Below are 18,886 nucleotides of genomic sequence, written 5' to 3'. Positions count from 1 at the left end.
TTGTCTCAAATATTTTTAAAAATTAAGATATTATATATGTGTAATCAATTTATATTATTTCCTTCTCCCTATAATTCCATCCATGTTTCTCTACTCTGAATATTCATTGTCTTCTAAAAACATATTATTTTACATGTACACTAATAAATATATACATACAACCTGTTGAGTGTATAAGTGCTGCTCATGTGTACCTATGTATAGAACTGACCACTTGGTACTGAATGACAAATTAGGGGTTCATCTATGGAGAAGACTGATTCTTCCTCTCTCATAACTCATTATATTTTTTAACAGGTCTTCATGTAGTGCTGAGGTCCTGTGAAATTTCCCTCACCCACATTGGTTTTGTTTAGGCAGTCATACTTATTGCATTTCATGGTTTCAAGTCCTTGTCTTCTGCAGAAGACATAGTCTTGCAGTAGACATCTGATCTGATTTTTACAGTGTTCCCACCCTATCTTCTGCTACAATCCCTGCACCTTAGGTGTGTGTGGCGGGGAGTTTGTGTTTCATCAAATGGGTCTGGACACTCCATAGTCATTTTTGTTCTCTGCATTTCAAAAATTGTGGCTTTCTCTAGTGAACTCCATCTGAGGTGAAAAGAAGCTTCTTAAAGAAGGGGCAAGTATACCTATCTTTTCCATTATTGTTGCCAATGAAACTCAAGTCTTCATGCTTGAGCAGCAAGTGATTATAATCACACAGCTATGTAACCAGCTCCATGTTTGTTTGTTTGTTTGTTTATATTATATTTGTCTTTATTTTTTGGGTATTTCACAATCTGTACAATGAAATATGATCAGAAGAACCCTCCATTTCCCTCACTTATCTCTGCCTGAGTCCCCCTCAACATATTCCTTTTCCAATTTTATGTTTCTTTTTCCCTTTTGGATACCCCTGTAAATCCAATCAGTGCTTCTCATATGTGCATGGATATGGGCCATCCACTGGAGCATGGAAAACTTATCAGTGGTGACTTCCTCAAAAAGAATGATTTTACCAGTCCCAAGAGTCATCACAGGCCAGTAATGTCCAAAGTGGTTGTGGGGACTGAAGATCACTTTCCCCTTTGGTGCAGGAATTTTGGCTGGCTTGATCTTGCTGCCTTTTGCACATACCATAGCTGCTATGCATATGTGTGAGTGTAATTTCCATGTCATGACCAGAAGGCAGCATTTCACAGCACTCCTCCTTGTCCTTTGCCTCTTACACTCCATCTTCTTTTCCATGATGCTTGCTGAGTCTTGTTGCTTGTGTGCTTAATAAAAATGTTGCTTTTAGGGCTTAGTACTCAGTTTTTTCTTCTTAGCATTTTGACCTCCAGTGCTCTCTGTTGAATGCTGATTGATGTAAATAGGTTTTCTGACTTATTTGACAGCAGCCTAAGTCTATGTGCATAGAGACAAAATTTAGAAGACAATTAAACTTGAAGAGAATAGAGCAAAATAATAACAAGAGGTTTTATTTTAGGGACTATAACATCCCTAACTTGAGCCTTTGATCAGGACTATAGTATCAATCATGAAATCCCCTCTTTTGGAGCAGATCTCAGCACTTTGTTACTCCATAATCATTGTTACTACACAGTCATTTGCATCACTGGGCACATATCCCATTTTGCAGGCCAATATTATAGCATGGTACTTTATGAGTTCTTATGAATTAAAGAACTGCTAGTTAAATTGATAGTGGTAGGAAAATAATAAAATGTAGACTTACTAAGAGTTAATTGGCAATTCAGAAAGAAGTCAAAAGTTGCCAGTTACAACACAACTTACATTTAAAATACTTTATTACAGGTTTATTTTAATTACTTTTCTACAAATATTGAAAAACAAATGGTTTGTGTCATGGTTTATATTTTTGTAAATGACATAGAAGGTTAGAAAGCTATGCAAAATATAATCTTGTTGAACCATACATAAACCACTTTATGAGCAAAAATTCTTGTGAAAAATGCCATGAATAAAGGTAAAAATATAAAATACTACGTTTACCATGTATATCGGTACATACATACACACATCTATATGCACACACACTCATCAAGTGAAAGAAGAGAGTAGGTTGAAGAGAGTGAGAGACAGAGAGACAAAGAGAGAGACACAGAAACAGGACAGAGAGCCATTCTTAGCTCCATTGGTGTTGGGTTTAAGAAATCTCTCTTTGTTGGGTCTTTGTGTGGTTTTGGTATCATCATAACTGTGGCTTCAAAGATCAAACTGGGTACTGTTCCTTCTGTTTCTATTTTGTGGAATAGTTTGAAGAGTATTGGTATTAGGTCTTCTTTGAAGGTCTGATAGAATTCTGCACTAAACCCATCTGGTCCTGGGCTTCTTTTGGTCGGGAGACTTTTAATGGCTGCTTCTATTTCTTTTTTTTTTTTCCTTTTAATTTTTTTATTAGGTATTTTCCTCATTTACATTTTCAATGCTATCCCAAAGGTCCCCCATACCCACCCCCCCAATCCCCTACCCACCCACTCCCCCTTTTTGGCCCTGGCGTTCCCCTGTACTGGGGCATATAAAGTTTGCAAGTCCAATGGGCCTCTCTTTGCAGTGATGGCCGACTAGGCCATCTTTTGATACATATGCTGCTTCTATTTCTTTAGGAGTTATAGGACAAGAAGATAGATAAACCCTTAGCTAGACTGACCAGAGAGTACAGAGAAAGTATCCAAATTAATAAAATCATAAATGAAAAGGGAGACATAACAACAAAATATATCTTAAAATAATTATTCTGTTTGTTGAATATTAACAGTTGAAAATATTACAATCATGGTCTACAAACATCATGGAAATATCATTGATAACTTTTCTCACTGTGCTTAAAATTAGCATTTTTAATGTTTAACTTCAAAGAGTTTTTGTTATTTTGAAAAATTTAAAATATACTTACTGATAAAATAATTTGCCCTCTAAAAACACTGATAATCTTTTTTAAGTAAACTGATTGTTAGACAATGTACAAAGATATGTAATGTGTTTTAAATACTCTCTCACTATGTTAGGAGGTATTATATAAGGGCTTTTGAATGTATTTCTCAATGATTCATTTTTAATATTTTATACATTTTTACTATGCTTAATTCCCAAAGAATATTTTGTATGTTTTGAAACAATTTAGTATTCAACATCAGATATAGGATCCTCAGTTATGAATAGTATTAAATATTCATTAAGTGTATTTGTAGCTTATAAAAGGATATTAATATAAGCGTTGAACATGTTTTTTATGTATTATTTGATTCTCAAAATGCTCAATATAATTAATATGTTTGATGTATAAAATGCATCTAAATAATAAAAAATTTAAGAAAGAGAGAATGATCTCCATGTACTTGTTTTGGAGTCACTCCTGTTACTGGATGATACTTGTCATTACATATTTGTAGGAGAAGAATGCAGTTTATGGAGGTGAATTTGCTTCTCAATCAGTGGGTAGAGTACATTCAGAAATGAAAGTTCTTTAAAAAAATTTTTTTTATTAGTTATTTTCTTCATTTACATTTCAAATGTTATTCTGAAAGTCCCCTATACCCTCCCTCACTCCCTGCTCCCCTAACCACCCACTCCCACTTCTTGTCCCTGGCATTCCCCTGTACTAGGGCATATAAAGTTTGCACGACTAATGGGCCTCTCTTTCCACTGATGGCTAACTAGGCCATCTTGTGCTATATATGCAGCTAGAGACATGAGCTCTGGGGGTACTGGTTAGTTCATATTTTTGTTCCAGCTATAGGGCTGCAGACCCCCTCAGCTCCTTGGATACTTTCTCTAGCTCCTCCAATAGGGGCCCTGTGTTCCATCGAATAGATGACTGTGACCATCCACTTATGTATTGGCCAGGCACTGGAATAGTCTCACAAGAGACATCTATATCAAGGTCATGTCAGCAAAATCTTGCTGGCATGTGCAACAATGTCTGTGTTTGGAGGCTGATTATGGGATGGACGCTGGGTGGGAATGTCTCTGGATGGTCCATCCTTTCGTCTTAGCTCCAAACTTTGTCTCTGTAACTCCTTCCATGGGTATTCTAGTTCCCTATTCTAAGGAGGAATGAATTATCCACATGTTGGTCTTCCTTCTTGATTTTCTTGTGTTTTGCAAATTGCAGCTGCAGTATTCTAAGTTTTTGGGCTAATATCCAGTTATCAGTGAGTGCATATCAAGTGTGTTCTTTTGTGATTGGGTTACCTAACTCAGTATGATATCTTCCAGATCCATCCATTTGCACAAGAATTTCATAAATTCATTGTTTTTAATAGCTGAGTAGTACTCCATCATGTAAATGTACCACATTTTCTGTATCCATTCCTCTGTTGAGGGACATCTGGTTTTTTTTCAGCTTCTGGCTATTATAAATAAGGCTGCTATGAACATAGTGGAAAATGAAAGTTCTTGTAATGTTTTTATCTTCCTGAATCTCTCATGTCCTTGCTGTCTCTCTAACAGGAATTTCATAGCCATTTGAGAAGAACAGAGAGCAATGCACTCAGTACTTTCTTGCCAGAACAGATGATATGACAGGCCTTGCATTCATGATCTGTGTGTGACCAGCAGTGTGAACTAGTGCTTCTTTCTATTGTTCAGACAGGTTCACTGATGATCATCAGGTGTGACTTGCATATATCATGACCAAATTAACTGTTGAAATTTATTTCAACATTTACATGTTCTGTTATAGAATTCAGTACTTTTGTGGCCGCATGCAGATACACATGTATACTGGAATGGCTATCAAGTACCTTGAAGAGGTATATCTAAACAATCACCCACTATCAAGCTGTATAAATTTGAGGATCATACTTTTCTCTCACCTCTGTGAATTAGGTATGAGATACAATCTTTTCAACAAGTCCCTTCAAGTTCTGATCATTTCCACTCTAATAACCCCATGAGAGATAAAATGCTATTTCCAGGAGGTGTACATGATGCTGATGCTCTGTATTCCCAGAAGTCCACGAGCACTGGAGCTGGTAATAACCTAAGGGACTTTCCAGATACAATCATATTGTTCTCAGGACAGAGCTGAAGGAAGCATCAGAGGGATACGTGCAGGATATGCTCCAGAATAATGCTCTTTGTCTCTCCACTCTGGGAACTCTTGTGAAAGTCAAGTAGGTGACCTGAAACATTCAGTGTTCCAAAATCAAGTGCTAAGATTCTGCCATTAGCTTTGAAATCTCAGCAGTAAAACATTTCAATTGGAAGGAGAGCCTATGCTTTCCTCTCCTCTCCTCTCCTCTCCTCTCCTCTCCTCTCCTCTCCTCTCCTCTCCTCTCCTCTCCTCTCCTCTCCTCTCCTCTCCTCTCCTCTCCTCTCCTCTCCTCTCCTCTCCTCTCCTCTCCTCTCCTCTCCCTTTTCTTTATTATTCCTCTGCCCCCTGTCTTTCCACTTTTCTTTTTCTTTTTTGCATGCTTTCTTTATCATCTTTGGTCTCTGCTTTCTGTCTGTTGTCCTTGGTCCAAGAAAACATCATCTGCTTTCTTCGTCAGACATTACTTTCTTGGAAAGCATATACCATGAGACCGTATTATGAATGTAGTCTCTGTGACTACAATATCCACTCCCCATTTTTTCTAAGAAAATTCTAGAGGTTAGCAAAAGAAGAATAGAAGCATTAGCAGAGAAGTATTCATAAAGGAGAGTCTGAGGGGACGGGAGCTAGCACTGCTTATAATAGAGCTAGCACTGCTTATAATAATCTGCCATGTGTCACAGAAGATGGCACCCTCTGATCAGAAAAAAAAATCTATAAAATGAGTTTTTCTTCTCACTGAGATTTGAAAGGGTAGCTATCATGGACAAGTAATGTGGTATCTTGAGTCTGAGACATAGGTTGCAGTTGGAATGATACAAAGGGCAGTGCTGAAAGAAGCAATTTGGGTCAGTAATTTTATCTAGTGTTAACATAGTTAACAATGAAAAAGGTGTGCAGACATTGTGATTGAGTCTTAGCCTTGGGTGTAATGATGAGGTCATTAAAAAAGAGAACTTTATATGAAAGCAATATTGCTGCTTTGAGAAGTGACTATTAATTCCATAGATTTCAGGAATTAATTAAAGTTGATTATGAACAAATTTGCAAAGAATTTACATTCATTAAATCCTAATGTTCTGGGAGTAGAGTGGTCATTAGCTGAATGAGTAGAAATTTGAGAAAGAGATAGAAAGGGATGGAGAAAGTGCAAGTATAGTCAGTGACTGCCTGAGTGGTTTTCACTATGGATGAATAGTTTTAAAGATAGGGTCTTGCCAGAAGTTTTAATAATTCCCAGTACTTTCAGTCTCCCAGTCTCAGCCTCTAAATGACCATGACAGCTATGAACTACCACATCTAGCTTGGATATCTATCTTTATGCCTGCTTATCTCCCATCTGGATGAATGAATAGAAGCTATGGGCAACTGGTCTATATATCTAAGGAGTTTAGAGTGTAGAGGTTCAGTTCCATTGCATTGTAGATAGAAGAAAAGACTGTGGTCTGATGAGTAAGTAATTTGTATCAAAGAGGCTGTAATAATTGAAGATTTATTGAATTTTATGTTGGTAATAGAAAAGACTAGTTCCAAAATATTGACAAACTGAGTTCACAGCCTTAAAGGTAAGATAAAACAATAGACACAGGCGAGAAAGGTGTATGTGTGTGTTTATTTCCAGGTAATTCCAGTGCCACAGCTCAGACTTTTCAGAAATCTTTGTGCAATGAGAAGCAATGTTGAGTACTATTGGAACCAAACTTCTCTAAAATGAAGGGCTACATAGGTATAAAAAAGAAAATAATATTGGACTCAGGCCTTGCATGAATATGTGAATTTGTTTTCTTTATAGGACAGAGGTCTGAGCATCTAAGAAGAAGTTCCAGAATGGGAGGTGAAGCCCACAACAGCTCTGGGTTGCCTCCCTTCATCTTGACAGGACTGCCAGGAATGGAGACCTCCCAGCACTGGTTGTTCCTGCTTCTTGGTGTCCTCTACACTGTTTCTATAGTGGGCAATGCCCTGATCCTGTTCATCATCAAGGAGGAAGAGAGTCTTCACCAACCCATGTACTATTTCCTGTCTCTGCTGTCACTCAATGACCTGGGTGTATCTTTCTCTACACTGACCACAGTCTTGGGTGTGTTTTGCTTCCTCTTAAGAGAGATCAGTTTTAATTCTTGTATGTCCCAAATGTTCTTTATCCATCTTTTCTCTTTCATGGAGTCTGGGATTCTCTTGGCCATGAGCTTTGATCGCTATGTAGCAATCTGTAACCCACTGCACTATTCCACAGTGCTCACTGATGCCCGTGTGATGTGGATGGGTGTATGTGTTTTCTTTCGAAGTTTCTGCATGATTTTCCCATTACCTTTCCTTCTGAAGAGGTTGCCCTTCTGCAAGGCTAATGTGCTTTCCCATGCCTACTGTCTGCATCCAGACATGATTCGCCTGCCCTGTGGGGATATTACCATTAATAATATATTTGGCTTGTTCATAGTCATATCTACCTTTGGGCTGGATTCTGCACTCATTCTCCTCTCTTATGTTCTCATACTTCGCTCTGTGCTAGCTATTGCCTCCCGGGAAGAAAGGCTGAAGACACTGAACACGTGTGTGTCACACCTGTGTGCTGTGCTCATTTTCTATGTCCCCATGGTAGGTGTGTCCATGGCTGCTCGCTATGGGAGGCATGCCCCAAGGTATGTGCACACCCTGCTCTCACTTGTTTATCTGTTTGTGCCTCCAATGCTCAACCCTGTTATTTATTCCATCAAAACTAAGGAGATTCGTCGAAGGCTCCACAAAATCCTGCTGGGGACCAAGATTTGAGCTGGATAATATTCTACAGTCTTGGTTCAGAGGATGTTTTCCTGACTGCACGAAGTTGTCTTTTGATGCCGCTTTTTCGCCTGGGATTTTAAAAACTTTTTTTTTTCTGAATTGACATTTCTATTAGGTTTCTTGATATCAGATGCCATATGTTAGCAGCAGCATGGCTAGGATTCACAGAAGTAAGCTCTGGCAAGGCAAAACAGTTCACATCGTTATTTATTTAAAAAACCATGTTTCATTCCCTTCTTTTTAAAATGAAAAGTATATGGTGTTCCCTTATTTTCTTTATTAAAATATTACATCACCTTTGATTTCTTAACATGGAACTATTATTAATGGGAATTATATTGTTTCTCTGACAGAGTTTGGTCAAGAGATATTATCTCAAATCTTTGTCTCTCACACACAAACATATTCACTAGAATTGTGCATAACTCTTTCATATAGTATGATTTCCATCTGGCCTGTTAGAAGAGATAAATATTATTTTATGTGAGTTATACTATAAAGCTCATTTTTACTAATATTGAAATTTAGTTAAATTTTAATATTTAACTAATATATTATATATTTAAATTGTATATAATTATATGTTCAGAATGTGAATAAAAGAATTAAAATTATAGGAAAGTTTGTGTTACAAAGTACATGTAATATATAGGGTGATTCAATTTAGGATATGATAAAATAATGTGCTATTAAAATGATTGTTTTAAAGAACTTAATCAATGGGCACTGAAAAGAGGAACACTCAATATTGATTTTTTAAATAAACTTACAGACTAGATCCATCTCTAGAAAATGCACCCCAATTTAAAATGAAACTAAAATATTTTATGTCTTGCCATGTGGAGATACAGTATTGTGTGTATGTGTGTGTGTGTGGTGAAGTGTATGTCTTTTATGTTGAGATACATGCCTGCCTTGCTACATTTCTCAGGTTGATTCTCCTGCTTCAGCTGCCTTAGTAGCTTGGTCTACATTTATCATATCATTAAAATGCACCCTGTTTGTAGAAATTTCTCATAGTAATGAGTAAAATTTTAAAATACATGTGTAATTAGCAGTAGCTTTAAAGGAGTAACTCCCTCAGAATCAGATCCAGTTTCCCTAACTAATTACTTCATCTACGTTCTTGTTGATCATTAATCTCTTTTAATTTCCCTGTGAATGATGATTGGATGACTTCCTCTCAATCTTCAAATCTCTCATTTTCTACTCTAGTTTTCTTTTGTTTTAAAAAAATTTTATTAGATATTTCCTTCATTTACATTTCAAACACTATCCCAAAAGTCCCCTATGCCCTCCCCCAACTCTGCTCCACTAACCACTCACTCCCACTTCTTGGCCCTGGCATTCTCCTGTTCTGGGGCATATAAAGTTTGCTAAACCAAGGGGCCTCTCTTCCCAATGATGTCCGACTAGGCCATCTTTTGCTATATTCAGGTAGAGGCACAAGTTTTGGGGGTACTAGTTAGTTCATATTGTTGTTCCACCTATAGGGTTGCAGAAGCCTTCAGCTCCTTGGGTACTTTCTCTAGCTCCTATACTGGGGGCCCTGTGTTCCATCCAATAGCTGACTGTGAGCATCCACTTCTGTATTTGCCAGGTACTGGCATGGCCTCACAAGAGACAGCTATGGAAGAAGTTCTTTGCTTCTAAGGGGACTGATACTAAATTTATTGTCATCAGAAACATCCTATTATACTAAAACCTATCAATATCATAAGGTGCATAATTTAAAAAAACATTTCATTAATTCTTTGAGAATTTAATATATGCATACAATTCATTTTGGTCATATTAATCTACCAATTTCCCCAATTTTCTCTCCCAGATCCATTCAACTCTCCCAATTTTGCTTTCAACTCCATGCATTTTTTTAAAAAACAGGTATTCATTTATAATTCGAGGATTTTACACATGGAAACACGGTATTTGTACCATACCGCCCATGTCCTTCCAATGAGTCTTTTTTGATTTCATGACTTCTTCTGTAACACACACACACACACACACACACACACACACACACACACACACACACACACACACATTCTAATGAATCTAAATACTGTTACTCTTATGTGACTGTCTGTATGGGATTAGTGTCTCATCCCTGAAAACAGAAGAAAAGAAATACACAAACAAATATCGGTTCTCCTGCCCTCAGCAACCATCTAGAGGTAAATTCTTGTGAAATATTCTTCTATCCATACTGGCTCATTATAGTCATTTTCTTTTCAGGCAGCTACTTTGTTGAGACTTCTTGGGAACATCTGTCCAGCTGGAGACAGTATTCTTCAGCCACTGTCCTTGTTGAGGCCCTCACAATCTTTCCTCTCCTTTACCTCCATGATGTTTCCCTGAGTCTTAGGTGTAACAGTTGTATCATAAATGTCTCCGTTGGGCCTGGGATCCCTCAATCACGTACTCTCTGCATTTTGTCCAGCTGTGTGTGTCTCTCTGCTAATAATCTCCATCCACCTCAAAATGAAGCTTCTTTGATGACAAATGAGAGCTGCACTTACTGATGGGTATAAGAGGGCAGCTGGAAACTCTGTCATGTTTGTTATGTAGTAGCACTAGGGTTTTTCCCTGGAGGGCCCATGATCTTTCCAGCCATAGGTTCATAACTTGGTTGGCAGTACCAGGCAGCTGACCAGGCAAAGACGGTTGGTTGCACCAAAGACTCAAGTGTCACTATTGTATTATTAGAGATATTTTGCAGGTCTTGTCATGGTTGCAGTTCTCAAGCTTTAGAGGTGGGTACCACTGATGGTAACTTTTCTCCCTTGGCAGCTTGCATAGTGCCTTCAGAGTACAGTACAAGAGTGAGACTTCAGTCAGAACATTTCCAGATCACTACCAGCTAGTTGTCTCCAACTCCTGTGACTGAAGTATGAATGATTTTAGCAATAGAATCTTACTTTGATGTTCTGGAAGGCAACCAAGAACAATAGTAACAGTATGTGTATATGTGTGTGTGTGTGTGTGTGTGTGTGTGTGTGTGTGTGTGTGTGTGTATGTGTGTGTGTGTGTGTGTGTGTTTGGGGGTCGTGATGGTGGTGGTATCTTGGATTCTACCTTGACCAACAACTTGGTGGGAAGCTTTTATTCCTGACAGTTTTTTTGTTAAGTAGTCTATAACCTTTTGGGGGGGATATACTATGCCACTGTGAGGGGATAACTGTATTAACAGTGTATATGTGTATTGTATGTATGTATGTATGTATGTATGTATGTATGTATGTATGTTATGTATGTATTTTAAAGTAATCATATAAAATAATGGTTCTCTATGGATTTTCAAACACCTTTTGTATTATTTGTTATTTCTCCCTTTCTCATATGTTGATTACCCTATTATTTGTCCTCAGTTAAGTTTTCTCCCATTTCCTAGCATCTCCTTAACATCCTTTTCCTCATCTTCCTAGAGATCTTCCCCCTCCTCCAATGGTCCCTTTTTGCTTTGTAGGTATATATAGTTAATCCAAGTTACACACAACCACATTGAATTCCAGTGTGTGTGTGTGTGTGTGTGTGTGTGTGTGAATTTCATCATGACTTCATCAGTTGACAGTTATGAGTTATGCAAGCTAGTTCTATTTTCATTGTATTGTGGGTAAAGCAGCATAGATGCTGAACACAAGTCCTAGGGATTATGAGAGGTTTCCTGAGGACCATCAGGCAGCCTCGTGGATGTGAGTCACCAGTTTGTGTTTGGATCTCTGTGAACACAGTTTGATGTTACTCACTTGTCTAAGTGATGTTGAACTGACAATTGTTTCCTCTTTGATTTTAAATAGGAGATAAAGGGGTGCACAGGTCATTTTTTTGTGGTTTCCCTATTTCCATTTGGTAGTGGAAAAACAAACAAACAAACTAGTGTACTTCCGATGATGACATTTGAAAGACACTGTTCAGACTGCTTTACTTTCTAGTTGACAATTATGGTTTTGAGTTCTGGTGGTTTTATTCCTTTGACACAATGTACTTTGTAATATTATTTAATGTTATAGGAAAAAAATGTGATTTCTAGTGCACCAGTTCAATTCAGTAAGTAAAACAGCACACCTTCTCATTTGTGCTTTTTATTGGTACATATTCATTGTGTGTATATGTATACACACACATATATATACATACACATATATACATACACATATATACATACACATATATACAAATATCATAAGGATATTTGTATAAAAGTATGTTATAAGTGTATTTTGAAGATATTCCTTTCTCCCTTTTCTTTCCACTCTCCTGGGTTAATCTCCTTCATTCTTTAAGACTTACTTTTAGTTTCATGCCTTATATACACATTTTATTTTATATATCTATATAAAACATTCACAAGAAGAGAAAACATGATAATTTTACTTTTCAGTAAGTTTTTTTCAAGAGTTTCACAAGCTCTTGCTATGTGTTGTTGGATCACATGTGCTCATATCTATAGGCATTTGTCCTCCATTTTACTTATATGAACTCTTTCTTCATTATTTATTTAAATTAATTTACATTTCAAGAGTTATCCCCTTTCCTGGTTTCCTTTTCTCCTGGAAACCCTCTGTCCCATTCTCCCTTGCCCTGCTTCTATGAGGGTGTTCCTCCACCCACCCATCAACTCCGGCCTCCCCACCCTCGATTCTCCTACACTGGGGCATCTATAGAGCCTTCATAGGACCAAGGACCTCTCCTCCCATTGATGCCTGACAGGCCTTCCTCTCCTATATATACAGCTGGGACCATATATACTCATTGGTTGGTAGTTTGTCCCTGGAAGCTCTGGGGGTGGGGGTTGTTGGTTGATATTATTGTCCTTTCTATGGGGTTACAAACTCCTTCAGCTTCTTAAGTTCTTTCTCTAACTCCTCCATTGGGAACCCCTCACTCAGTGCAATGCTTGGCTGTGAGCATCTGACTTTGTATTTGTAAGGCTCTGTCAGGGCCCCTCAGGAGACAGCCATATCAGGCTCCTTTCAGCAAGCATTTCTTAGAACATATATGGATTCTAAAAACCAAAAGAAATAAATAAACTTGATGGCTGGATTTTAACGATGTGATTTTCAGGGGCTGGGGGAGTGGCTCAGCCTTTAAGAGCACTTACTGCTCGTCCAGAGGTCCTGAGTTCAATTCCCAGCAACCACATAGTCACACACAGACATCTGTAATGGAATCTGACACCTTCTGGTGAGCCTGAAGACAGCAAATGTGGAATCAAATATAAAATAAATCTTAAAAATATGTAAGTTTTAATGAATGTTGGCCCTACTCATATGCATGCACATCACTTGTGTAACTGGTACTCATGGAGGCAAGAAGACACCATTTGCTCTCACATAACTTGAGTTAGTGATGCGTGTGGGTCTGACACCTGATAACCTGGATCATTTTCAAGAGCAGTCAGTACTTGTACCTGCCAAGCCATCTCTCCAGCCTAATGAAGCTGACTTTGAATATAGGTCTGGCTACATGACCATAAACTGCCATGCAGATTCCTGTCTTGAAAGACCTTTAACAGTTAATAAGGTGACTTTCCACACAACCCAAGATGGTTACCCTGTTTGCTGACACCATATAACTAAGATTTTACTGGTTGTGTTAATGGTTTCTTAAAATCTTTTTGAGTCATGGGAGGGTTGGTGGAACAAGCTCTTCTGGGAATCAGTGGGAATCCACAGGTCTGAGAATCTGTCCAGCTCTGATGCTGGTTTACAGAATAAGCTGTTTCTGAGGCTCAGTTCTAGGAAATGAAGATCTGAACTTACAGATCACTCTAGGACAACCCCAGCTTTGACTCTCAACTTCACTGATATCTTAAATGAGAGAAATGACAGAGCACAGGGGAGCTCAATTACTCAAGAGTTTTCACACTTCTGCTGGAGCCATCTCCTTGGAGGTTCTTATGAGTCTCAGGGGACGCTTAATGGGCAGCATCATAGATCCAGAGCAGGAATGGACACAGACTTGCACAGTATGAAAAGCAAACCTGCATTCTGAGGATGTAGTGTGCTTGGTGTTTTTCTGGGCAAGTACCTTGGCTACTCTTTTCTCACAGCTACCAAATCCACCCTGAGAAGGTAAACAGGGACCTTAGCTCTTTTCTCACAGGAATCCATGGGAACCCTTTTTCTAACTCTTGTATCCTGAGATGACTAGGGCTCAAAGATTTAGGAAAACCTATCAATCAGCCTCCAGTCCTATGTAGTTGCAATCCCATGGTGTTGACCTGGTCCTCCATTTTCAGGTCCTGGTATAAAGCCTCAGATAGGCAGCCGTTTCCTGTGTGTGTTTGTTTGGAATTAGGAAAGCAGTTTGGAGACCAAGCCAGGTGTTCTTATGCTCTAGGAAGCCTCTTTCATTGCTACTTTCCTATTTGTCATTCCTTCAGCATGTAACTGCACTGGAAACCTTCACATTAAGCACTTTATTCTGTATTTCCATATTCTTTGTTTTTTTGTTGTTGTTGTTGTTTTTGTTTTGTTTTGTTTTGTTTTTTTTCGAGACAGAGTTTCTCTGTATAGCCCTGGCTGGCCTGGAACTCACTCTGTAGACCAGGCTGGCCTCGAACTCAGAAATTCGCCTGCCTCTGCCTCCCATGTGCTGGGATTAAAGGCATGTGCCGCCACGCCCGGCTTCCATATTCTTTAAATGTGAAAATAGTTTATTAAAAAGTTAAATTTACAGTTGGTGCTTGTGAATGTATGTGGGTTCAGATTAATTTGCTCATGTCAAGGTTTTTACAGTTAAAATTTAGGTGTTAGTATTTGTTATTAAAGTTGTTTACCGATTTAATAGCATCGTGTAAAAGTTTAAAACTAGAACTAGTAATATCAGAGTCCTAGTTCAAGGATTTGTATACCACTTTACCCGTTTAGGCATTAAGTAGAAAATCAGAATGGAAATGGGGAACAGATTAGCTGGCAAAGGCAGCTGCCACCAAACTTAATAGCCTGACCTTGGTTCCTGGAACCCACATGGTGGGTGGAGAGAAATAACTTCTACAAACTGTCTTAACATTTTCACATGTGCCATGGTACACATTATTCCACTAAATAAATAAGTGCAAATATGATATAATTTAAAAATAAAGGGAAATGCAGACACTGATTGGAGCTCATAGTTTACTAAGGGAGAAAGATGCTAATCAAAGAACCACATGTCTGTCACTGTGTTTACCTGTGATAAAAACAGTAAGGCAAGAGCCAAACTCTGGAATTATGTTAGAGTTGTATCAGTAGATGAACAAATAAAGTAAATGCAGTAAATGTATGTATGTATGTATGTATGTATGTATGTATGTATGTATGTATGCTTGTATATGTACATATCTGTGTTTATAAGCATAAATTTTATTTTTCTATAAGGAACAGTGAATTATACTGTATGCAAGAAAATATATGTATGAAAGATAGTCATATTAAAAAAATAGCCAGACTGAGAATTCTTTACTTCTGAGAATACATTACTTATTACTAATGGATTCCTATGTCCTTCTTACAGACTTTCAGAAGCAATGGCTATGTGTGTGAATAGCAGTTTTAATCCCCTCAAATTAATGTAGCATACAGTTCATTTTGAGAATATTTGAAACAAGGAAACATATGAACATACAAGAAACAAAATCAAAAGCAGCTAAGAGTGGCAGAGACTGAGGTTCTTGAACTGTGGTGAGTAAGCGAGGAGCTCAAACAACAAAGAGGAAGTGAGATATTGGGATGATATTTGAGTTCAAGAAAAAGAAGAGAGACAGCTTGGAATCTAGTCAAGTGGTGTCATAATGTTCATAGGAGAGAGTAAATCAGCTTCAACATATTAAGAATGGACTTCCCGGGCAGTGGTGATGCATGCCTTTAATACCAGCACTTGGTGGGCAGAGGCAGGCCGATTTCTGAGATCGAGGCCAGCGTGGTCTACAGAGTGAGTTCCAGGACAGCCAGGCTACACAGAGAAAACCTATCTCAAAAAAAAAAAAAAAAAAAAAACTTAGAGCATTGAACACTTACTTTATGATTATGTCTAAAAATAGGAGGGAAGAAAGGCCAGATTATACAGATGTAAACTTGTACAAATAAGATGGCACAAGAATAAAGGGCAATGTTTAAAAAAAAAGGTCAGGAGAGGGAAAGGGTTTATTCAGTTCTTTCTGGATCGTTCCATGGCATTTGGTGTAAGAATTTAAGCATCATCTTCCTCCTATCTTGAGACTCTTGCTGGACCCACTCTTCACTTTTTCCATGGCCCTTTCTCACTCCACTCTGGTGCATCTCCCTCACAGCTCCTCAGCAACCCTCATGAGAACCTTGTACAGTAACACCTCAAGCACCTTAAGCTTCATGCTGACGGGCTTCCCAGAGATGCAGAGTCTGGAGCACTGGCTGGCTGCCCTCCTGCTGCTGCTGTATGTTATCTCCATAGTAGGCAATGCCCTGATTCTCTTCATCATAAAGGAGGAACAGAGTTTGCACCATCCTATGTACTACTTCTTGTCCCTTCTGTCTGTCAACGACCTGGGAGTGTCTTTTTCTACATTGCCAACGGTGCTTGCTTCTATGTGTTTTCATATCCCAGAGACTGCCTTCGATGCTTGCCTGGCCCAGATGTTCTTCATACACTTTTTTTCCTGGACAGAGTCTGGGATTCTACTGGCTATGAGTTTTGACCGGTACGTGGCTATCTGTAACCCTTTGCATTATTCCTCAGTGCTTACTGATGCCCGTGTGGCCCACATGGGTATGTCCATCATCATCCGCAGTTTCTGCATGGTCTTCCCACTTCCTTTCCTACTGAAGAGGCTACCCTTCTGTAAGGCCAATGTTCTGACCCATTCCTACTGCTTACACCCAGACCTGATACGCTTGCCCTGTGGAGATACCACCATCAACAGCATGTATGGGCTGTTCATTGTCATCTCTGCTTTTGGTGTAGACTCAGTGCTCATCCTCCTCTCCTATGTGCTCATTCTGCGCTCTGTGCTGGCCATTGCCTCCAGGGAAGAAAGGCTTAAGACACTCAACACATGTGTATCACATATCTCTGCTGTGCTCATCTTCTATGTACCCATGATTAGTGTGTCAATGGTCCATAGATTTGTAAAACATGCGCCAGAGTATGTGCACAAGTTCACATCCCTGGTCTATCTCTTTGTGCCTCCAATGCTCAATCCTATTATCTATTCCATCAAGACAAAGGAGATTCGTAGGAGACTGCACAAGATGTTACTGGGTACCAAGTTCTGATTAAAGATACGTTTTCTGAAACACTACATAGCTTAGAAACTTTTGTTATTACTGATGTTTAAGTGTATCAAGATAGTTTGTGGAGCATACACATACACACACATATATGTATGTATGTATGTATATATATATGATCATATCACACACATAGATGTTGTGTATGTTGTGCTATAGTCATATATATACAGTACGGTCACATATATATGATATGGTTTCATATATACATTATATATATATATATACATTATACATTATGTATGTATGTGTGTGTATATATATATATATATATATATATATATTAATAATATGGTCATACATTTGGGAGTATGTGTTTTGTGTTGCATGTAAGATACAGCCTAGACACAATCTGCAACTCAAGACATCATGTAATTAGTTAGGTCATAGTTTGTTGCAAATTAATGTTCTCTAACTCAACAACAACAAAAGACCCTTTAATTAGGTCTTTTTTGTTCCCAATATGCCAGGTAACATCTATGTTTTCAAGTAATATAAACCTAAGTTCATATTTGTGTGTGTGTGTGCGTGCACACACACACACACATTATCTAATACAAGAATAATGATTTGGGATATCTTTAAACTTCAAACTTTCAAGTTATACAGTAGTTATTTGTCTATGGTAATATGTACTGCCATCACTCAGGCACAGCTAAGGGAAAGAGTGAATGTCTCCTAAGAAGATAATAAGCATATTGAATGGGTGATGAAGTGATATTTGTGACTAATAGAGGGGGGGTAGCTCCCTTTACCAGTTGCTGCAGTGTGACCTACAGTGTTCAGGAATATGGGTTCATGTTCCTACATTGGGTAGCACTGCCTAAAGAGCACTCTGCAAGCTACAGCAGAGACTGAGACCAAGAGATGAGACATGACAGGGAAGTTGTAGAGTCAAAGCCATGAAGAGACGGAAACCTTCTGACACCCATAGCCATGAACACAATACACATGACACAGGGGGCCAGACATTGATAGAACTAAGCACAATGGGCTGCACACTTTTACAGAGAAATGACCAGGACATGGTCTAAGTCAAATTGTACGGAGGGTAATGGAGAAAACACAAACTTTGGACAGAAATCATATATATATTTGTTTATTTATTTTCTTTATTTACATTTAAAATGTTATCCCCTTCCCTAGATTCCTCTCCAAAAATCCCCTATCCCCTCCCGCATCCCTGATCCCCAACCCACCCACTCCTGCCTCCTGGCCCTGGCCTTTTAAAAGTTGTATCTCTTTACATTATTTCATAAGATGGTAAAATAAGTTTTAGAAGCTAAAGTTATATGGACCAAGTAGCAGGACAGTGACCTAAACACAAGAGAGCATACACTTGTATTGGCTCTAAATGCTCACCCTGACTGTAAACAAAGCAACAGAAAAGCGAAATTCAAACATACAGATGACACAAGGTAGGTGATAGAGATAGCATAGAAACACTTGTTGCTAAATGTAGATGAATTTGTGAAAGACTGATAAAACTAGGAACAAAGCCCATACATTACAAAGTTTCAGAGGCTGGAGATTGCTAAATTCTGGTACCATAGTCCCATACTCCCTGGCAATCTCAAAAAGTGTAGCAAGTAAAGAAAAACATATTAATAATAGAAAGAGGGTATCCTATTAGATATAGAAGGTTCTCAAGGTGTAGCAGGAAGAGTATAGCGAATCAGGTAGGAGAGAGTGCTATAGTTTTGCAACCAGTGGAAGCAATATCTATAGATAGAGGCTGGAGCAAAGGTGGGATTGTACATCCCACAGAACACAGAATACATCGGTCTCTGACTTAGAAACACATG

General features: G+C 38.4%; 2 protein-coding genes across 2 annotated transcripts; both read left to right on the top strand.

The window, feature by feature from the left end:
• Positions 1-6,873: 6,873 nt before the first annotated feature.
• On the top strand, positions 6,874-7,818 carry Olfr643 (olfactory receptor 643). The gene has a single exon (NM_147077.1). It carries the CDS (start codon positions 6,874-6,876, stop codon positions 7,816-7,818), a length of 945 nt encoding a protein of 314 aa, NP_667288.1.
• An 8,303-nt stretch (positions 7,819-16,121) lies between these two features.
• Positions 16,122-17,066, top strand: Olfr642 (olfactory receptor 642). The gene has a single exon (NM_146329.1). It carries the CDS (start codon positions 16,122-16,124, stop codon positions 17,064-17,066), a length of 945 nt encoding a protein of 314 aa, NP_666441.1.
• Positions 17,067-18,886: the final 1,820 nt, after the last annotated feature.

Source organism: Mus musculus, chromosome 7 (assembly GCF_000001635.26).
Source record: "Mus musculus strain C57BL/6J chromosome 7, GRCm38.p6 C57BL/6J".
Lineage (NCBI taxonomy): Eukaryota > Metazoa > Chordata > Mammalia > Rodentia > Muridae > Mus > Mus musculus.
This window is presented reverse-complemented; position numbering and strand designations above follow the sequence as displayed.